At 38.9% G+C, this 23,354-nt stretch overlaps 1 protein-coding gene across 1 annotated transcript; it reads right to left on the bottom strand.

Annotated features, from left to right (window-relative positions):
• Positions 1-76: 76 nt before the first annotated feature.
• On the bottom strand, positions 77-23,309 carry CEBPZ (CCAAT enhancer binding protein zeta). Its single transcript, XM_036751115.1, has 16 exons — positions 23,099-23,309; positions 18,177-19,684; positions 16,106-16,337; positions 15,250-15,439; positions 12,771-12,859; positions 11,326-11,379; positions 9,874-9,976; positions 9,707-9,775; positions 8,463-8,529; positions 7,094-7,194; positions 4,531-4,591; positions 4,223-4,425; positions 2,762-2,851; positions 1,393-1,454; positions 1,222-1,303; positions 77-326 (listed from the first exon to the last, which is right to left on the bottom strand). The coding sequence occupies exons 1-16, from the start codon at positions 23,264-23,266 to the stop codon at positions 187-189; spliced, it is 3,219 nt and encodes a 1,072-aa protein (XP_036607010.1). The 5' UTR covers positions 23,267-23,309; the 3' UTR covers positions 77-186.
• Between the last annotated feature and the right edge of the window lie 45 nt (positions 23,310-23,354).

Below are 23,354 nucleotides of genomic sequence, written 5' to 3'. Positions count from 1 at the left end.
GGTATGGCCTCCCTGTAATAAAGCCTAAAGCTTCAATTAAAACCAAACTTTTACATGAATTTACAAATGATCCAGATGCTGTTATGTATAGTTTATTACAAATTCAATTAATAGCCTGAAAGCTACAGAATAAGAGCGAACAAATTGAATTTCAAAGTGATAAATAATTGGCTCTTTAAAAACCATTCATTTCCTTGGCCTTTTCTTCTTGTGTATGTTTTTTGGACCACTGTGTTTGAAATGTTTCTTCTTCCGGATAAGACTCTTCACATCTCTGTCATGAAGCCAGTCATCTCGTTCGGCCTCCCACTGAAGTTGTTTGATACCTTTGAAGAAAAAAGTCAACTTGGTGGAGCAACTACATTAAATAAAAGTATTTTCACTATAAAAAGGATTTTCAAACACATAAAGCCAAATTTTAGTAGGGTGAGAGGTCGCTCCCACCCCATTATTCTGAAGACAGATGGAGATAGCAGAGGGAAAGGAAAACCCTCTATGGGGATGTATCTTTTAATAAAGCACCTCATTAGTATGAAGCACTGAATAGTTTTTAAGTGTCAGAAATTATGATGTTTAGTCCATTAAGATGGGGCTTATGGTAAGTAACATGATTAATAAATTAGAATCAATTCTGGGAGCCCTATTTCAGAAAAGACACTGATAAATTGAATACCACACAGAAGTTTGAGGACACTGCTTGAATCATCCTGATATCCTACTATAGCCACATCTATGGAAGAAATGGGAATATACAGCCTAGAGAAGACTCAGGGATGGCATGGTGATGATCTTTAAGTAACTGAAGGGCTATCACAAAAGAGGGAAAAGACTTGTTTTGTTTGGCCTCAGTGGGCAGAACTCAAAACAATGGGTGGAAGCTGCTTTAAGTTAGAAGGACTTCCTGAGAACGAGAGCTGTCCAGAAGAGTAACAAGCTGAGTGGGGCAGTGAACAGTTCCTCTCACTATAGAGGTGTTAAGGCAACAATTAGATGACTAATTTTCTGGTAGGCAGTGGAGGTGACTGTGGTGCACGGGTTGGGCAGGATGGTGTCTACAATTCCTTTCACTATAATGAAGACATAGTTCATACTCTGCTCTCCTAGAGGACACATCTATGAAATTTTGGACAATGTTTTCCAGTTATATCAAATCAAGGTCATCTATTCATTCCTCAAATAACTTTTCAGGACCCCTAATATTAAATGTTACAAACCACTTACTTGCATTATCTCTGTTGGCCATGGCATTCATACCAATATTATCAAACTTGGAGCCAACATTTTCATCCAGCAGCTGGCCAAACTTAAAACAAAAAAAGAAAAGTTTATGAAAATTACATCTTAAAATAATGGTAATTAATTTGTTTCTCTTTGCCTATGTTTTAGACTTACCTCTTCAGCAGATACAAATAAACTGGAGTCATTGAAAGAGCGCTTCTTTTTCTGCCTTGGGCCTGTAAAAAGTGTGAAGTATTAAATCCTAGATTAAGTGCAGAAAATGAAAAACATCTTGAGATAGGTTATAGCTATAAATTCTACAGGTGAAAAGAGAAGGTAGATGAGGCTGGATGCAGGAAGCCCTGGCCCCTCCATCTCTCACTATGTCTCCCCCTGCCATTCTCACTTGCATTCTGAAGCCACAAGAGCCACAACCAGTGGTTTGAGGCTAAGGAATTCTCTATTTCCCCTACTTGACAGGTAAAAACAGATGTGCACATGGGGAGAGGAGTGCAGAAGACAGCAAGAGGCAGGCTGGTAAGTGAAAGAAACTAAAGAAGTAACTTCTATGAATATGTGTTAGTATATGCTGTTACTGTCTTAATTATTCAAGTAGGAAGGGAGGCAAGCATTCAAGTGCCTACTATGTGCCAGGCACTCTATTAAGCACTTTATATATACAATCACATTTGATCCTCACAACCACCCCAGGAGGTAAGTGCTTTTATGATCCCCATTTTACAGGTGAGGAAACTGAGGCAGCCAGAGTATTACTGACTTGCCCAAGGTCATACAGCTAATGAGTGTCTGAGGTCAGATGTGAAGAAAGAAGAGTGAATATGAACCAAGGTCTTCCTTAAGCTACACCATGCTACAAGGCCAAGTAGGAGAATCAAAACTGTGACCTGATACAGTTATGCAACCCAGGGCCTAAAGTTGCAGTAAAAAAAAAAAAATTACAGAAATAATGCTATGCTGTTTAATGACAATGCCCTTGAGATGTATCATCACTGCAACATTGTTAAATACAGAAAAAGCTAACAAAAGTTTGTAGTCAGGATTTTAAAAATTATTTGAAATCATTACAGTTGTGTAAGCCTATTATTCATTAGCAGTAGTAATTCAGTAAATGTGGCAGAGGCCAGAGAAGTTAAACCTCCAGCAGGATGAGGAACAGGCCTTTGGCTTCGGCTGGAAAGGAATGAGTGCATTTTTAGTGTCATAAAATCAGAAGACTTGGGGAGAAAGATGTTCTGGAAGAGGAGCTTAGGTGTCGAGTAATACAGTAGTCTCACCATGAATGATTAGGAGAGATCTGGAAGGTTTTTAAATGTGAAGTAGAAATCAAGGGAAGGAAAAAACAAATGCCATGTATTCTGGATTTGCATATAAGAAGAGGCTTTATAGAAGGATTAGTTACAGTAGAGGGGAAAATATGAAGATATTCAATATGGAAATACTTTCTAAGGAAAAATACACTAGTTCCTTCTACAGTTTTAAGTCTGAGAGAACAAAGGTATGAAAGAAATTAATCTCTTCTTACCTTGAAGTGATGCAGCAAAGTCAACACCATCTGCTTTTTTCCGTTTGCCTTTTTTAATGCTGACCTTGGTGCTGACTTCATCTTCTAGTTCTGTTATTTAAAAAAACACGCATAGAGCAATTCAAGTTAGTCAACCAGCATTTATTAAGAATCCACTATATGCCAGGCACTGTTCTAAGTAAAGGGGATACAAAGGAAAGGCACAAGTATGATGCTTTCCCTCCAGGAGTTCACCACACACAATAAACTGTATATACAGAAGATCTATACATGGAATTGGGAGGTAATTTCAGAGGGAAGATGCTATCAGTATGGGAGACCAAGGAAGGCCTCCAGTGCTTTGAGTTACAGGGTCGCAAAGCAGAGCACCATGTTCCTTTCATATGTACTAAAGTCCACTCCACATAATTCATAACTGGTCAGAACCTTACTCCAATCCTCTCAGTTTCTAATAAGGAAATAGGCCAAGAGAGGGAAGCTGACAGAACAGGGATTGAAATCCAGGTCTTCTTATTCCAAATGCAGCCAAGTCACCTTAACACATGCACAGTAAGTGCCTCAGGGGGAACAGAGAAGTTGAAGTGAAACAAACTATCTATAAAACACTAATTATGAAGATCATTCCTTTTTGGCAGGGCCTCCACTTTTTGTGCATTTCAGCACTCTGGTTCCGAGAATGAGGCAGTGTGGAAGAGAAGCCCTGATGGCCCAAGCCCTTCTTGGCATGTGCCAGGATAATGAACAAGCCCTAAATTTCAGCCCTCATTCTGCCAACTTACGAATGGCTCAACATGGGATATGCTTTGTCATCTGTCAAACGGGGCTAGAGAATAATGTTTTCACTACATCCAGTTGCCTTAGAGATGGTGTGTTATAAGGAAGTGATTTGTAAGCTATAAAATCAGTGGATTAATCAACAAACATTTATCAGAGAACTCCTGGGGTCCAAGTACTGGGGAAATTCAGACAAAGGGCAAGTCTCTATCCCCAAGGAGCTAATACTGTACCAAAAGTGTCACAAGACATGTGAGCTATTCTCACTCTCTGCTCCTCCTCCCTACACCCATTCTCAAGGGGATGGAAGAAATGGAGGAGACAGAAGGGGAGCAGAGAAGTAATCTTTTGGAACCCAACTCTGGCTGCTATTTACTTTACAAAGGTCTCAATTTCTCCACCAGAAAAAATGAAGCTCTCATCCCCCTCATCTACATCAACAGGATTATTATCATTATGCGAAAATGTCTGCTAGCATCAATTCTACCATAGTGTCATATGAAAAAAAAAAAAAACAAGAGAAAAACCAATTTGGGGTTGAAGAAAGGAAACTGAAGTGATCCAAGTTTATAAAAATGCTAAGGAAAAAGTATCTAGGGAAGCTACTTGGGCAAAAGTCCCACAAACTTTAGTGATCCCCCCAAGATCTCAAGTCGAAGTTCTTGTCATCCCAAGACACCTACTGACCTGGAATGCTTTCACTTTCTTCATCCAGCACATCCATGAAAGTACCTCCATCCTCATCAATTTCCTCCAGTTCTTCATCCATACTGCCCAAGGAGATCTCTTCATCGTCCAAATCATTGAAGTCCTCGTCATCACTACCTTCCAAGTCTGATTCCTCATCCCCTTGGGTATTTTTAGTCCCTTTGGTTTTCTTTTTTACATTACTAAAAACAAACAAACAAAAAGCACCCGGAGCTTTCTGTTAAATGTGACAATGACATCCTATAGAACAATAAAACAGCAACTAGTTAGAGAAAAAAGTACTTTACCCAGCAAAATTGAGGTCATCCTTTCCAGCAGCACTGAAGTAATTATCACCTTCAACTGTGTCTGCAAGAAAAGAAACAAAGATCAAATACAATACAAAGCAAATAAAAAACATCAACACATTTTATAGTTCTCATTTATAAGAGGATGTAAACACATCCTAGGATTTATTTTTATAAGACTCAATAAATATTTATTGAAGTTGACAGTGATAACCTGTCCAAAAGAATCCTGCAACGTATGGCAACGTGAGAAAAGTAATGATTTGTTGTACAACTTATATACAATTATATTCCCAGATCACTTAGTTTTACTGTCTTCTAATAACAATGACAACTAACGTAAACAGTACTCCAGGGTGCCAGAAAATCAAAGTATCTTGTGCTATTGTGTTATGCTGGACTTTTATTATGGTAAAGATATAAAAACTAGTACAAAAGAATCTAGCCAAAATGCTTAGAGTATCAAATAACTGAAGTGCTACTATTTTCTTCATTTTCTATAAATTTCTATTTTAAAAAAATCTTTCTATCTTTTATATGGCAAAGATTAAGAATGAAAACTGCCTGTTTGTACCTTCACTTTGAATAGACTAAAATGGATCTCTAATTACATATAGTTTTTAATGAAAAACTGGGATTTTTTCTAAGATCACTCATCTAGTTTGGTAACATTAATTTAAGAACACAAAAAGCAGTGAATTCCCCCACCCCCCAGCTTTTTATCTTTCCCATGATACGCAAATAAATCGAAAACCCTTCAGATGTCAAACACATTGGATATTTTTTGTAGAACATATGTGGTTTGACTGCCATTGGTACTTCCCAAAGTACTAATTCCGATAACTGGTGCATTCATGATTTAATGTTATTCAAGCATCACATTAATTTACGTAGTTTTATTTTTTTTTAATTTTTTCTAAAACTCCAACAATTTTCTTTTAGTTAATATATAATTTAAATGGCAATGGGGAAGAACAAATTGTTGTTCAAAGCAATCTATTAGAAAATGGATTCCCTAAGGAAAAAAAAAGTCACAAGGTTGCTACAATATTGTCTAGTCAAGAATGGGCAGGGGTATAAAACAAGAGCAGTTTTGTGGGGACTGGAAAGTTGGGGACAGTTGTGGAGGCAGAGCTAATTGGACCTGCCAAGTAACTGGCTGTAGAGGCTGGGGTGAGGAAGAGGAAAGTCAGAAATGACTCAGAAAGGACTGTGGTGCCATCAACAGAGAAGGGGGAAAGAAATTTATTTCTTTTTTTGGGGGGGGAGTTGGAAGCTGATGAATCCAGTTTTAAATGTGTTGAAGGTGAGACACTGGAGGGAAACTAAATAGAGAAATTAAAATAACACCAGTTGGAAACAAAAGGGTTGAGGACAGAACACAGAACTGTAGGCCACTTGCACAGAGGCAATCATTGCATCTATGGGAGTAGATAATGCCAAGAGAGACAGAATACATATAGCGAAGTGCCAAGGACACAATCATCTATAGGTCCTTAACATGTAAAGGAAAAGAAAGGAATGAGGAAACAGAAGAAATCATCTTCCACTAAGAACCTCTACCTAAATTATATATTTCATCTAGCCTATCCACAATTCAGCATTCTGTTGTTATGTAAGGCACACACTTTTAACAATCCTTTGGAATGTTACTAGGATCTTAGAGTTTAAGGCAAAGGAAGCCAATGTGAGTTACTGTTCCACATGGGTGGAGCTTGTAGGATGAAGGAACTCTAAGCATAAAACCATCCTGACAGCAAGATCACAAGACAGAAGATAAGCTGGACAAAGGAGGGGGTGCACTGAAAAGACCTGATGGCTACCTGACTGCATCTATACTCTCCTTAAATTTCTCCTGGCAATGCACCCCATGAACTTATGAAACATCCTGCATGTTCAGATGGCTGTAAACAACAATCATGGGATGCATAGAGCACAGAACCAGGGAAGAGATATGACAAAGAGTAAGGGCCAGTGGCGCAGAATAAGTAAGCACATAGCACAGGCGGCTTTCTCAAGTTCTCTTCATCTTCTGTGGATGAGAACGGGAGCGCTGGCCGGCCATCAGTCATCCCTCACTCCTACCACATGACTAGCCTGCCTCATCCAGTTACGCACTTCTCTGACAAGGCACCTCTACCTCACTTCTAATTCTCCCCAGTAACATGCTGCATGAAGCTCACTGATGTCCACCATGGTTTCATGCAGAATCATCAGGCTTGACTCTTTGGATTGGCTCCATGATTTGCAGCCACCCAACATCATTGGAAGAATACTGGCATGAAAGAGATGAGCCTTTGTCTTGGGAGAAGAGTAGGGGTCATGAAAACAACCAACAACCTATATCCCAGCCCACTCTTTTCCTATTTCATTTTGGGCTCTTTTGAGTGTTTCTCCCAGAAATACAAACTGAGCTTGTCCATCCACCTGCATGGCAGGCAACAGTCTGGCAACCCTCTCCATCTACTTCATCTTGGGCCATGATAGGAAGGGACAAGGTCAAATAGGATTAAAATTATAAAGCAAACAGAAACATTTTCTCATGAAAATAAATACTACAAACCAAGAATCTTCTCAAATTCTTCATCATCTACATCTTCTACACTTTCATCATCTGAAGATATTTGACGTTTATGTTTTTCTTTGTCAACTTTCTTGTAATACCTAAAGTAAGACACACCAGTTACTTACGCTCTACATTACTCACAAGAGCTACTTCATACTTTTCTGACCAACCAATAATCTTAATGATGTGGGTACTCCTCAGTGCATACAACCAAACTAAGCAATGTGGATTCTTTATCTACCTACTTTCTCCTGGGTGGATTACCAGGTCAGTCACTTCTCTGGGTCTCATTAAGCTATAGCACATTTTAACTAAAGACACCCAGACACCTGACTGTTGATATGATTTTGATTGTCAGGGCTACAAAGGCTGCCTCTATCAAGACTACACTGATATACTAAAACTGGTAATATGGCTAAAAGTCTTTGGTTTAAGGAACAAATTCCAAAAATTCTTTCAATTCTCTAGAATATTTATTAGAATATTAGCTCTTAGTGGTCTTCCAGGCAGAGCAAAAGATTGTGCTTCAGTTCCAGCCTATAGCCAAGTCAAACATTAACATCAATATAGCTCTAACAGCTCACATTTATATATCACGTTAAGGAACATAAATGGTTCCTCATGATTATCCTGAGTTGAGAAGTATAAAATTATCATTATCCGCATTTTACAGATGAGGAAACTGAGGCTCAAGAGTTTAAGTTGTCTAGAGAACTGGTATTCAAACTCCGGTCTTGTGAGCCCAGGACTGGTGCTTTTTTCGCTAATGTTGTTCATAGAGCATTAGGAACTTTGAGTACAAGTGGGCCTAATGCATTTGGGAGCCAAGAAGTTTTCAGGCAGACTCCAATCTGGTCTCCATGTAACATGAGGAGATTAGTATGACCACTCAGTATAATTAATAAGCTGCCATAAAGCAAACGCTACTAGCACCATTATCATTACTAGGGAAAAGCAGATGAATCTTACAGGATTAAGCTTTAACTCTGCTTCCCAGATATCCTCACTCCAAGGTCCACATTTCCAGTAACAAAGACCATTTCAGTTATTTAAATCATTTAAATCTGAAGTAGATCTTCAGAATGAAGCTTTTAAATTATGTGAAGGATTATTCAACCCCTCTTCGAAATGCTACTTGTAGAAAATAACCTTTAGGGTTTACTGAACTTTCTCCTATTCATATTAACACTTCATTAATTTGTTTCTCATGCCTCATGCCAATGATGTCTCGTACTTGATTCTATACAACCTGCAACCCAAGCTAAAATTAATTAAGATGTTTTGATTTAATGAGAATTAGACTAAGCCCTTCAAATTTCTAAACTATCACAATTAAAAAATGAAATAGCAAAGAAAAACATATTACCTATAGAAAAAAATTTCATCCACTGGTATTTGGCTTTCTTCTTTTGCAAGGAATTCCTTACTGTTCACTATAAAATACAAGAAGCCTTATACTCCATTTCATTGAAGGACAAAATCTTATTTCAACAATAACAGTTTCAAAAAAGTATAAAATTATTAAAACTCCTCAAAATAAACATTAAACACTTTGTAAATGGAGTATTTCACAGCTCTCAACAAAGATGATAAATGGAAACCCCCAGAAGAGCTAGAGGTGAATGGCCAGGAATAAAAAGAGGGTCAACCTTAACCCAATCCCCAACTCTGTAAAGAGTCAGTAAAGCACCAGAAAGAGTCTTGATTCTTGAAACACCTTTTCTTTTCCTTTGTCTAAGACTCAGAGCTATACTGGTTGGCAATAAACATGACAATGGTTCTGTTACCATACTCTAAGTTAAGGCACAATTGCTTTGTTTTGGAAAAAAAAAACTAAAATTTGAAGGAATTTTCTTTTTAAATTGTTAATTCTGATTTTCCATACAATTCATCCACCTGAGATAAACTATCAAAAACACTACCAATACATTATCTTAATGTATGATACAACATGCACCAGTGTTAAAATACAGTTATTAAACCATGATTCTATTCTCAACTAAGGAAACCTGCAAGAACTATGTAAGTTATCTTTAGATCTTAAAAAATGAAAAAATAAGTCTTCTTTTCAGAGACAGTTGTCAAACAAAAAACTTATCTAAACTAAGAAATAGTTTAGTTTTTCCCTTCTCTCAGGCTCTGGCAAGAAAATATTAATATAAAGAATGGGACCAATTTTTAAAATGCCATGCTGAAATAAAAATTAGAACTATGAGCTAGCTCGCTAAATGCTAAATAATTAGGCAATTAAATCTGCCTAGTTACACAAATCTTAACAAAACTACCAGAGAATTGATTTTAAAAAATTTACATTTATATTAATATAAAAATGCCAACTCTGCCTTTCTTTATGGTAGGCCTATTTATGTAGGTTAGTAATACAAAATTCTAAGATATTACAAGACTTGTCTAAGGCACAAACACAGAAAGCCTGGGCAGAAGATCTGGGATATAGACTCTCTCTTTTTCTAGAGAATAAGAAGTTTTTGAATAAGCTACTCTTTTCCAATTATTGGAATAACACTCACTCTACTATGAAAAATCCAACAAAAGCCTATATAATCCTTCTACAACTCTCTATAGTTTCAAATATCCAAGTTTCATACTTACCAGCAAGATTCCGCAAATCATTCATGAAATGTTTCCTCTTTGGCTGCATCACCACACTGTCTGTGTTCTCTAAAATGGAAGTAGAAGTCAATAAAACAAAAGTAATTATATGGTGTTAGCCACAGAGTTAGATAACTAAATCTTTTACCATGCTGGGAAGCACTCACCTTTCCCCTTATGTTGCTTTGGATTCCTGTATACAAATCGATCCAAAAATCTCATTAGTGTAAAATCCTGTAATGGATCTCCCGAATATTGAATATAATCCCCCTATAATGAAGAAACAAAAAGTTAAAACCATTTAAGAACTGAATTCAAATTGTAGATTTATGACCACACAAAATTTTATGAAAGAAAAAGTGATACTGGGTTGAATTAAAGACAGGGCTACAGCCTACGAAGATAATAGACTACCAACCCCACTCTTCTACCTCCCCACATTATTCCTGATTGAGTGGAAGTGATTTAAGTAAAATAACATACCACTCAGAAAAGAAGATGAATCTGAGTCTCTACTCTACCATTTATTAGCCATGGCACCCTAAGCAGGCCACTGACCCTCAATGAACTTCAGTTTCTTTAAAAGGAAAATTAACTCCTGTTATCTTTCTTCCTCAGTTGCTATATGAAACAAATGAGATGATGTATGTAGAGTCTATGGTCAGTAGCAAGCTCTCTATTATAAGTTATTGTTATCTGAATGGACCATAGGACCTAAGAGCCAGAACACTGGAGATTTAGGGCAAAGCCTCACTCCCAGATGAGGGACCTGAGCAACAGGGAAATGAAATGACCTGATCGAATTAGAGCATCATAAAGTCTGAAAAGCTGAAAGGAACCTCAGGGCTTGCCTCTGTATTCACCTCCCAACTGATTGAGTATCCCTCCTGACAACCCTTTCAACAGTTCGTACTTAGAATCCTCCAGGGAAGAAGAGCCCACCTTGCTCCATTGGCTTGCATCCCATTCTTCAAGAGTCTTAAATGTTAACAAGTTTTCCACCCTGATATGTAGAAGGTGGAATAAGGTGCAGTCTGTGCTGTAGTAAGAGTATGGATCTACTCAAGTACAAGGCAGAAAGGCTAGAACGCAGAGCTAGGAACTCTGGCTCTAGATAAAGGGCTCTATCTACTATACTATGCATTAAAAATTACCTATAAACATATGCTAGCCACTATTCTTAGGTTCATAGAACCTGTAAAAGGAAGATGGATGGATAAACAGACAGACAAACGCTAAACACTAAGAATACAAACGCAAGCAAAAGACAGACAGTCCCTGCCCTCAAGCAGCTCACGTTCTAGTGAAGGAAGAGGAAACACAAAAGAAAGCCAGAAAGGGAGCAGGGAAGAGAGAAGGTGCCCACTCAGGGGATCTAGAACCATCAACCCCTTTATGTCAGAGAGGAAACAGATGCTCACAGGAAGTTAATAAGTAGCAGGGCCAGTATTCAAGCTTCTGGAACGTGGAATTATTTGCTCTTTTGTATTTAATAGAGCACTATACTCACTTCAATCAGTATAAGAAAGATTTTCTGTGGATCTATTTGTGAATACTTAACAGAAAGTTAGACATACACTTTTCATAAATCTTTTTCCTTTCATTTGTTTCAGACTTACCTGTAAAATAGTTTTCGCAAAAAGGGCCACAGATGGGTGAAAATGTTCAGAAAGCTAAAAAAAAAAAGTTTAGCAAACTTCAGATTTCTAACATTAGATTGTCAGGCAAAAGACAATATGAACTTGCAAAACAGATAAAACAAAGCTTGTTTGCTTTGTGAAATTATTCTTTCATTCAATTTAAAAAAAAAACAATTCCTTTAAGTGGCCAGACTCCCTCAATATATTAAGTGATTTATGAAAAATTCTATTTTCTATTCTAGATTCTAAAAGTTCTATTTTTAATTAAGAGAATTTGGCCACTTAAAGAAGCAGATGCTTATTTAACAAAGGATGGGGGAGACAAGAGGATGAAATTTAGACAGGGACACAAAAAGGACAATTTTATTACCTCTATGTTAAATTTAATACACCCCTTAAAAAAAGCTAGTTTCACACAAAAATTAACATCACAAAAACTATTCGCTGGTGACTGCAAAATATTCTTGATTTATTTATTTAACCTTATAATTGTTTAGTTCATCCTAACAAGAAATTTAACTAAATTCATCATTTAATCTAAAAAAAAAAATTGAATGGCACTATGCTTTCCTTTCTGTGAAGGCACTCTACAGGGATGCAGACTACAATCCGGCCATTTCACCCATTCTGTGTAGTTCTTCTCTGTATCCTCTCCCCAGTTCTCATTGGGGAGGGGGAGAGGGGATAGAAGAAAGGGGCAGACCTTCCCTCCTGATAGCACAAGAACACTGGAGCAGCACACAGTCCATAAGTGGATCATCATTTGCCCTTGCCACAGAACAAGCCCACCTTTTACTCTAGTTCTTCCAAGTTCTTGCTTGCTAGGGGTCATAACCACTCACATACCACAGGCCTCTCTGCTGTCCTCTGAATTATACTCTATTTTATAATTTCTTTAAGATTAAAATGTTTCATGTCTTTCAGCCAAACAACATCAGTACAACACAGGTAGCTAAGAGATGGGCCTTGTTTAGCGCATGTGTAGATCCAGACCAAAACCGGAGGTAAGCCAACCATGAGAGCACTGAGGGAGCAAGTAACAAGGGAACTGAAGGGGGAGAAAATCTTGGACTTTACCAGTATGGAAAAAACATAACTGAGAAAACATCAGGAACTATTAACATACCCCCCTTCCCACCTACACCAAATTGGAGAATAATTTCCAACATTGAGCACATCTTTGATGAGGATATCTTTTTATCTAGTAGAATCAAATATTCAATAGTCACATCATCTTATTTAGAATTTAAAAACCAAATGTTTAAAAAGAAAAAACCTTTGCAGTTGCATAAAATATTTCAGTTTCTAAATCAATGAATAAAAATTGTGGCATTCTCCTTTTGGGAAAAAGGAAAACCCTAAAATATTAACCCTACTTCAACAAAAGCACAATGGTATTAAATGAAAATCTAAGAATACTTTACCTTTCGGAGTTCCCAAAGACTTGTATTATCCGCTCCACAGAACAAAGGGTTTCGATTCAATGGATCATAGGTATTTAAGTTTTTTCCACCTAAAAGGAAACAAAGTAATGATTTTCAAATCAAACTTCCCAGCTCCAAGGCCAGCCCATCAACCATTATACCACATAGTCTGTGATATACTCCAGTGGTATGACCATGGGCAAAACACTTAGTTTCTTGGTACCCTCAGACAATTCTCAAATACTGTAAGTTACAGATGAATTGGTGATTTGAAATGATAGTTTTCACATACCAATGAAATATCAGGTCTGGAAAGAAAAAACCTATCACTCATACTGACAGTACCCAATCTACCACAAAATTTTACTAATCAAGGCCATTTGCTATCCAGCAATGCCAGGTAACTGGTTCTCCTACACATGGCCACATATTCTAGAGCCTAACTTTAGACCAGGCTGGAGCCTTCTCCTTGAGTTCTTTATTCCCAGCCAACCCATGAGATAGGTAGTACAGTTATTGTCTCTGTTCTACAGATTCGATAACTGAAGTTTCAGTGAGGTTACATGAGCTGTTTACAGTCACATTTCTAGTGATAAATGACAAAACTTGAAGTCCAGGACTCTTAATTAAGTAACCAATGCATTACATCATGCTGACTCTCAGAACAGTGATAAGTCTAAGTTCCAGGCCTGGCTCTGACATCAGAGAGTGTAACCAAAGAGCATAACCAAAGACTGCATCTAGTTTCATCTGTAAAATGAGAACACTCTCCTCACTAGCTACCTTTTGCGAGAATCAAATCTGACGTGAAACAAAGTACTCTGTGACCATAAAGTGCTAGATAAATATGTGTATTACTATTGATTACTCAAGGTTACAGTGTCAGAATGCTAAAGAGAACTCAGTATTTTCTCTTCAACACTACAAAAGGACTCCCACACAAAGTATTTATAGCAGCACTTATTTGTAGTATCAAAGGAAAGTAATGAAGCAGAAGCTCATTGATCAAAAAAAGGCTAAACAAACCACAGCCTTTGACTGTAATGGAATATTGCTACAACCTAAGAAATGATGAATAAAGATACGAATGGATACAAAATGAAGTAAAGAGATCCAGGGAAATAAGATACACGGTGACTACAATGACATAAAGTGAAAGAATCAAACAACATCATCGAAACTGAATGCTATGAAATTATAAGGACCAAGACTGGTCCCTGAGGAATGATATGAGAATCCACCTCCCTTCCTGCCATGCAGAGGTGGGGGACTATGTGTGCGGAACACTGCATATAATGCTAGACTCAGCTGACATACTGGTTAGTTTTGCTGAACTGTTTTGTTTGTCCTCTCTTTTTTTCTTCTTTGTTATAAGAATTGGCTCTACGGAAGGGGGAAAAGAGGGAGAGATATAATGGGAAATGTAACTGAAATAAAAATAAAAGCCATCAATTTTTAAAAAATTCAATATGAGACCAGCAACTTTGTTACTCTATCCAGCCCTCATCACTCTAAGCTCCAGGTCTGTATCACCAAATGCCTACTGTGTATCTCCATCTTACTGTCGCACAGGCACCTCGAACTCTCAACAGGCTCAAGAGACCTCAGTATCTTCTGCTTTAAAGGTACCTACTTTGTTTCCAATTTCCCTATTTCCGTCAAGGGCCTAGTTCTCTTTCAACAACAACAACTGACATTTATATAAGTTATCTAAAGACTGAAAAAGGTCTCACATAAAGTATCACAGCTGAGTGATGCTGGTCACCAAGCTTTGCAACCCTGCCCTTGTTCTCTGCTCTTCACGCACTCTCACCCTCCGCAGCTCTTGCTGATTTTAGTTCCACAACACCTCTAGCACATGCCCTTCATACCAGTGCTATGGCCATCACCCTGCTATTCCCTCTCACTCAGGCCTACTGCAATTGCCTCAGGTGTCCCCTGTCTCCAATCCACCCTCCACACCACTGTCAACAATGGATTCTCAAAGCACATGTCTGTGCACGTCCACTTTCCTGCTCCAGGACCATGAGTGGCTCGTTTATAATCCTGCACAATCTGGCTCTCAGCTTTATTTCCAAAACAACTCACCATGACTCTCCTTTGTTTACTCTGTGTCGTTATTTCTCACGTACGACATGCTATCTTTTTCCTCAGGACATTTGCACGAGCTGCCCCCCTGAGCCTGAAACACTCTTTTCCTCAACTCTGCCTTTTGGAATTACTAGCCCCTTTCAAAGCTCAGCTCACATGATACTTGAAGGGCACCTCACTCCTACCTCACATCCCCCCCCCCCACCCTGAGTACTTCACTGTCCCCTCCCTCAGTAATTGCACTGTACATTTGTATTCAGCACTGTCTCCACCAAGTGGAACAGAAGTAGAGGGTCTTTTCTTTGTTTCCCAATGTCTAACACAGAACAAGTACAACTTCAAAAAATATTTGGGTATTTAATTCAATACGTTCATTACAAAAACTTACCCTCCAAATTCTTAAGATGAACCCATGAAGCAGAACCTGATTTTTCTGCCTCTTCAAGACTTCCAGTTGTACTCTCATCCTTGTCTATTTCTTCATCTGCATTTGTTTCCATTTCTTTATCAGCATCTGTAAATTTTTCGGTACCATCATCTTCATCTAAGTCCAGAAAATTTTCTTCTTCATCAGATTCCTAATATAAGAATGGTTTTTCAAAATCATTTTCTAATTTAAAGCTTACAACTTTGTAGGTGTTTAATATTTAAAATTAATTTTGCAATGGCCATAAATAAGGTCTAAAACCTTTAAAACGATGGAAAATTTTGAGGAACATTTCTCATAAGGGTTAATTAGTAAATGAGGTGAAGCATAGAATAACAGATACAGAATTAATCTCACAGGCAGAAAGACCTCAGTTCAAGTCCCTCCTATGATACACATACTAGCTAAGTGACAAGTTGCATAAACTCATAGAATTCTACGACAATTCTCCAGGACGATTAAGTTGCAGAGCAGGTGTTATTCTGAATTGGTGGAGGGAGTTTCCTACACCAATAAAATCAGAGAGTGGATCTAAAAACAATATTAACTGCCACTATCTTGCAAAGGGGCAACCCTTTAAAAAAACATTTTGCATGAACAAATAAAACTACAATCTTATCCCTCTACATTTTGAATCTAGAACCCATGAGACTCCAGAACTCTTGGAAAACAATCTTTTTACTAGAAAAAACAAAAATCCTTTGTTTAGAGAATGGCAAAAGACATTTTAAAAAGCCATCATCAAAGCCCCACGTATTTAAAAAGGTAAACCTAAATACATTTCAGGTCTCAATTTTTTTTAAGCTTTTAAACGTACCAGATGCTCGTGCAGTTGAGTTCGTAATGCTGGTTTTACTTTAAGGATCTCAGACACAAGGTATAGCGCTCCACATATGAATGGTGGCATCTGTCCACAAGTGACTTGGAGCAGTCTCTTCACAAATGCCTTCACCCGACGTAAAACGGTGTCACTTTTCAGAGATTTGTAGACAAGATTAAGAAACATAGACTGCTTGGAACATAACATCAAACCTGGATCTAACAGCTTCCTGTAGAACAAAGTATCAATTATGTTTAGTCACAAGATATCTTTCTGCAGCAAAAAATTTACTCTAGGTACTGTCTAACCCTACATGGTTAAGAATGAGGTTAATGGTTACAAGAACTGATTTCCTGGCCTTACTGACATCCTCAACTAAGGGATCATAACTCTTAAAACAGGTGTGGAAGAGAATCAATGACAGAAACAGCAAGTTGGAGGAAAGCATCAGAAAATCACAGGAGCACGAAATGGTTAACGGGTTCTCCAGCCTTGGCAGTGTACTACTCCATGGAAACACTTAACATTGGTACAGCAGAGTCAATACTAGGTGCAAAAATGTACCCTGAGACCCACACACCATTTTGAATCCTGAAACTTTTTTTTTCATTTATCTCATATGTTCTCAAGACTTTTGCCCACCCATAGTACTTCCGTCAAAACTCCCCATTCTTAAATCCTCTGACTTTTGCTACTGTAATCCCTGTTTTATTACAAAAGTTCGACACCTCTATTTCTTCTTGCATTTCACTTTCAACCATCAACATACCATTCCTTGTCCATAGTCAGAGAAAGAAAACTTGGGAAAAAAACCTGATAACACAAAGTACCATTTTTCTTGTGACAAGTATGCCTTATTTCAAACATAAGAAATATTCCTAAAAAGCCCTCAATAGTCACATTTTAATGAACTGAAATACTATGCCCACTGACTCACTCTCTTATTTCACTGATACCTGATCTCTGTAACAACATGACAATGGATTGCAGATCAGTTAGATTTCAAGCTTCTTGGATTCTCACCATGCCATAGTTAGTAGTGTCACAGCTAAAAGAATGTCTCATTTTTAAGGACTTTTTGTAAAAGATTTTACATTGCAAATAAATACGACAGAGCACAATGGAAAGATTTAGCTGTTAACAAAGGCAGCAAATTGGTCAGTCATATATCACAGATTAGTTTGTCAAAATAAAATTATTTCATGCTTTGACACGTGGGCAGCTAGGCAGTGGACAGGGCACTGGGCTTTGACCCAGAAAGATTCAATCTGGCCTCAGATCCTTACTAGCTGTGTGGCAAATCACTGGGTAAATCATTTAACTGTGTTTGCCTCAGTTTCCTCATCTGTCAAATGAGCTGGAGAAATAAATGGCAAAGCACTCCAGTATCTTTGCCAAGAACAGCCCAAATGGGGTCATGAAGAGTAGGACACAACTGAAAACACTCAACAACAAACTGACCTGTGTGTCTGCTCTATATTGTCAAATCAAACTATAAAAACAGGCTTAAAATTCTTTGGGCACTCTATGTAGAGATGGGAGGGCCCACAGAGTCTCTTTAGATTAGCTCTATCTGAACCTCTTTATTTTACAGATGACGACACTGAGGTTAAATGAAGTTAAATGACCTGCCTAACATAATATATGGAAGAGGCAAGATTAAAAAGCTCAGGCTCCCTGGTTCCAAACCCAGTACACACCACTTAGTTTCTTCTTCTGTAAAATGAGGAGGCTGGATTAGATTATCTCAAAGCTACATTTCGGCTCTAAATCCTATGACATCTTGGCAAGCTGCAATACAAGGAACTTTGCTTGTTAAAATGGACTGATTTCCAGCACTGAATCAAATAAAAAATTTTTTTTAATCTACTAAATACTAAAGTACAAATATGAAATTCTGGTGATGCTAGAAGGTAAAAGCTCCTGAAATCCATGAGTCCTGTTCCTTTTTCCAAGGGAAATTCCTACAAAGAATCATAAAACCTTTTGCCTATGATCCAGGGACTTTAATAAACATTTGCAGAAACACTGCACTGCATTTATAAATGGTCAGATGAAGGTCACTTACTTGTATAAGGCTGCATAATATCGGTTTGATATCGTCTGATGAGAATCCATTACTTGGAAAAGCAACATCAAGGCTTGAACACTGGTATTAAAATTCACAAGATGTAACACTCTGAATAGTGTATCCAGTTGTTCTTTCACCTTTTCATCACTGATTTCAGCATATGGGTAAGCTCTATTTACTCCAGTTAAAAGGGCACTAAGCATTTTAGACTCAATATCATTTTTCTTGATACAAGTCCGAAAAAAGCAAAAATAAAGAGTTATTAGTTTGTTAGCCAATGTACTTTCATCATGTGAAAGTACTATTTGATTTAAGAAACAAATGGCATAGTATTGGGCTTTGGAACTAATATTTGACCGATAGATTAGTCTCTCAATTTCACTACACACAACTCCTTTCATGTTTGGATGTTTATGAAGTAAAGTCTCTAGCAGATGGGAGGCTTTGGTGGCTATTCGGTTCTGGGGATCTCCAAGTTTATTTACCAGCTGTACAAGAAAGGCTTTTTCTTCCTCAGGCTTATTGGAGAGAATCTCATGAGCCACTCTAAGCGCTTGAGTTTTAGTTGCAACTAGTGAATCGTGACCTAAAGTTTCTAAAACTTGCACAAACTCAGCCACTAAGTGTTTGAGCTGATGTTCAAAATACCATAATACCAATCGCCTATCTCTTGTGTCCCTATTGCCACTTGAGAGTTTCTCTAGTTTGTTGAAAGGATGCTGGTTAAAAGTTCGTAGTTTACGATTGTCTGGCAAAAGGTCTGTAATGAGAAGTTCTTTAAAAGTATCTAAAGCCATTAGACTTTGCCCTTTGCTACCCTTTTTTTGGATAAGGTTCACCAAGGTCTCCACAAACTGGAGTGTATGGATGGCATCATCTTGAATAAGGAGGATCATGGCAGCCAGCCTGTCACCCAGGGTCCCAGATGACACTATAGCTTTCATCCATGTAGAAGAGGAGCCACCCTTCTGATTACTTGTCTTGCTCCTAAATAAGTCGATTTCATGTTGATATAATTTCTGAGCCAAAGCTTTGTACTGGGATACAACAACTTGGGACTGAGGTTCTAAGGAATATTCGTTGGTATACTCCAGATCATACCATTTCCCCCCAGGTTTAATCAGTAGTGTTGGTCTAGCATAAAACTCAAAGATGTCTTGTTGTTTATCTTTCTTCACAGCTGGTTTAGTATTACCGTCTTCATCAATGACTTGTGCTTGCTTCTTCAAACTCTTTTTGTCCTTATTAGCTGGTGCCTTTTTGTTTTCTGCTGGGGTCTCTTTTTTCTTTTCTATTTTAGATATTTTAGTTTCTTTATCATTGGCTTTGTTTCCTGCTGGCTCCTTATCCTCTTCCAACAGGAAATCCTTTGAATAGTTGGATACACCCAGATTTTTGATAAATGCTTCTAGTTCACCCTGCTGAAGGTCATCAATCATTTCTTTTTTGCCTCCATCCACAAGTTCCTCATTCTCATCCAAAGTTGCCAGCATAAGATAATCTTGCTGCATAAAAATAATAAAACTGTAAAAAGTCAAACATATCAAATACTTTAAAGTACTAAGTAAACATTTGCTATTTATCTTTAGTAATTATTAAATAAGCATGTCATGGTAACTTTAAAAATGACTGGATATAACCACAGTCTAAGTTTATTCTGGAATTGAAGATGTCTGACACAACTAGCCAATCATATTAGGTGGTTCTTTACCCACGTATTTAAAAAGGCCATAATTCCACAGAAAGGCCTATTTTAACTGAATTCTGTCAAACCAATTTGCCTGATTTCTATACCTATATCCCCATCCCCAAATGACTGAAAAAAGTGTTTGAATTTCCCCAGTGAGGCTTTAGAACAGCAATCTAGTCAAAGAACCTGGATGTGAACCTAAGTTCTATTGATAAAAAATGAATGGGGAATGACAACACCGCGCCTGTGAAGTAGGTGCTATTATTATCCCTATTTTACTGTTGAGGAAACTGAGGCAAGTAGCGATTAAGTGCCTTGCCCAGCAGAGTCATACAACTAGTAAGTGTCTAAGGCTGAGGCTAGAGTTAAACTCAGGTCTTTCCGACTCCAAGCACGGAGATCTATCCACTGTACCACCTAGCAGCCTTTATAAAAGCAAATCACAAAGCTTAAAGAACAAAAATGTCCATCGTTATTAGTCATTATCCATTGTTTTAACTTAGACAAGTACTTTACCACTTTGGACTTAAGTTAGATATGATTAAAGGTAATTATATATAACAGAATATTAATATAACAATGAGGTAACAAGAACATTTATACAGCACCTTAAGGATGGCAAAGTACTTTACATATATAATGTAAATTTATCTTCGCAACAATCCTGAGATACAGTGCTATAACTGCCCCCATTTTACACATGTAGAAACGAAGTCAGACAAAGGTGAAATAGACGTGTGCAATTAACATGTGTCTGAGGGAGAATTTTCACTCCATTCTTCCTGACTCAGTCTTCAAACTGACCACTACCTACGGTCTCTTCTGGCTGGTATTCCTCCTACCTATCTCATCATCCCTTCCTCACTTCCTCTGCTGGAATTTCATCTGGGTCATATTGACTATCCATGGGGGTCACCCAAAGCTCTGTCCTTTTCCCCCATCTACTATTTCACTTGATGATCTCCTTAGCTCCTATGGATCTAGTTATTATCTCTTGGATGATGATTCTCAGATCTATTTATGATGTCCAGTCTTCCATCTGTCAGGAGATGTTCTATAGACATTTTATCTTAAACTGAACAAGTCCCAAACTAAACTCATTACCTTTCCCCAGCCTATCTTTCTAACTTATCTATTCCTGTCCAGGGTACCACTATCCTTCAAGGCACCCAGGTTCCCAACCTAGGTATCATCCTCACTGCTCACTGTCTCACCACACCCCCACCATATCCAAACTGTTGCCAAGGCATAGGTCAATAAGTATTTATTAAGTGCTTACTATGTGCTAAGTCCTGGGGTTACAAAGAAAGGCAAAAAGGCAGTCTCTGCCCTCAAGGAGTTTATACCCTAATGGAGAGATAACATAAAGCAAATATGTACAAACAAGATATGTACTGAATAAACAGAAAAACAATCAATGGAATAAGGTACCACCATTAATAGTTATTATAAAAGTCTTTTAATAGAAGGAGGGATTTTAGTTGGGGCTCATGGAAGTCTGAGAGGCCAGGAGGTATAAATGAGGAAGGAAAATGTTGCAGGCATGGAGGACAGCCAGTGAAAATGCCTGGAGCCACGAGATTGAATGTGTTATTATAGGAAAATCAAGAAGGCCAGTGTTAGTGTATTGAGGGGTGTAAGGCATAAGAAGAGTGGAAAGTGGGGAGGTTACTTTATGAGGGGCTTTAAATGCCAAACAGATGAATCTGAATTTCATCCTGGGGGCAATAAAGAGTCCTTGCAGTTTATTAAGTAAAAGTGTAATATGGTCAGACCTATGCTTTTAGGAAAATTACTTTGTTAACTAAACGGAAGCTACGCTGGAGTGCGGAGAAACTTGAGAGAGCCTCCAACAGGCTACTGCAATAGTCCAGACATGAGGTGATGAGGGCCAGCACCAGCATGATGGAAGGTGTCAGAGAAGGGGGCACATTCCAGAGATGATGCAAAGGTGAAATCAACAGGTTTGGAGGTGAGGGAGAGTAAAAAGTCAAAGATGATACCTAGATTGTAAGCCTGTAAGGGAGGATGGTGGTAACCTGGACAGTAACAGGGAAGTCTGGAAGGGGGGAAGGTTTTTGTTTTGAAGGAAGTGGGTAGGTGAAAAAAAGGAGCTCCTTCTGATAGTGTTGTCTAAGATGTCTACTGATCATCCAGTGTGAGATATCTGACAGGTGGTTGGAGATGAGAAATAGGAAGTCAACAAAAAGTTTATAGTTGGATAAGTAAATCTGATAATCATCAGCTCCTCTAGAAATATTCTACCTTTATGGCATCTCTTGCATACGCCCTCTACTCTACTCAGACACTACCACCCTGGTGCGGGTCCTCATTACCTCACACCTGGATTACTGCAAAAGCATGCTGGTGGGGCTGCCTGCCTCAAGTCTCTCCTCCCTCCAATCTATCCCCCACTTAGCTGTCAAATTGGCTTTCCTTAGGTATATGTCTGACCATGTCATCTCCCTATTCAATCAACTCCCTATTACCCCCTGGATCAACTATAAAATGCTGTTTCATTCATCAGTGCCGTTTATAACCTTCCTCTCTCACCCCTTACAGTCTTTTTATACCTTATACTCCCACCCTCTTCGATCCTATGCAGGTGCATGTCCATGTTCCAGGCACTTTAATTCCCATGCCTGGAATGCTCTTGCTCCTCATCTCTGTCTCTTGGCTTCTTTGAAGTTCCGGCTAAAATCTCTCCTTTCCCGACCCTCCACCTCCACCCCTTATAAATCGTGGTGCCTTCCTTCTCTCTGAAACGCCCCCCGAGTGATCCTGTCCGTACCTCGTTCGAACGTTTCTCTCCCCCATTAGAGTGTGAGCCAGGACGAAGTGGCATTTCTTCCTATCCCCAGACTTTGGCACGGTGCCTGGCACATAGGCGGCAATTAATAAATGTTTATTGACCATACTTCTGGCTATACAGTTGCATGAAGCACAAATCGAGATTTGTGGCCCTGCGCCCCGTGCTGGCCACCTCCCCCCAGCCCTTCGGCCGGCTGGCGTCCGTGGTGACCCCTGACCCCACAGTGGACTGACGGTTTGGTTCTGCGGGGCCAGAGGCCCTTCACAGTCAAACACGAGGAAAATCCCATGCGTCTTTTTGTTTATCTGCAGTGGAAGAGCTGTATTGGGAAAGACCCGAGTTTCGCGCCGGCCTCCCTCGCTTCTCCGGTACCCCCAGCCTCCGCCGCCTGTCCCGCGTGGGGCTGGGCCTTCTTACCTTGGTGCCTCCGAGCCGCAGCACCTCGTCCAGTGTGAAGCCGTCCTCATCTCCGTCCTCCCCGTCATCTTCCTCCCCGTCCTCGGCCTCCGCTACCGCTTTCTCCGCTTTCCCAGGGCCCCACGGCCGCTTGGGGTGAAACTCCATGCGGGGTTTCTGAGGAGCCATCGCGCTCGTCGGACCGGGCGCGCTCCTCCTTGCGTCACTTCCGCGTAGCGGCGAGGACGTCCGACGCTACTTCCGGCGACCGGGGCCG

Source organism: Trichosurus vulpecula, chromosome 3 (genome assembly GCF_011100635.1).
Source record: "Trichosurus vulpecula isolate mTriVul1 chromosome 3, mTriVul1.pri, whole genome shotgun sequence".
Classification (NCBI taxonomy): Eukaryota; Metazoa; Chordata; class Mammalia; order Diprotodontia; family Phalangeridae; genus Trichosurus; species Trichosurus vulpecula.
The sequence above is the reverse complement of the archived record's forward strand: the minus strand, read 5'-3'. Positions and strand labels throughout refer to the sequence as shown.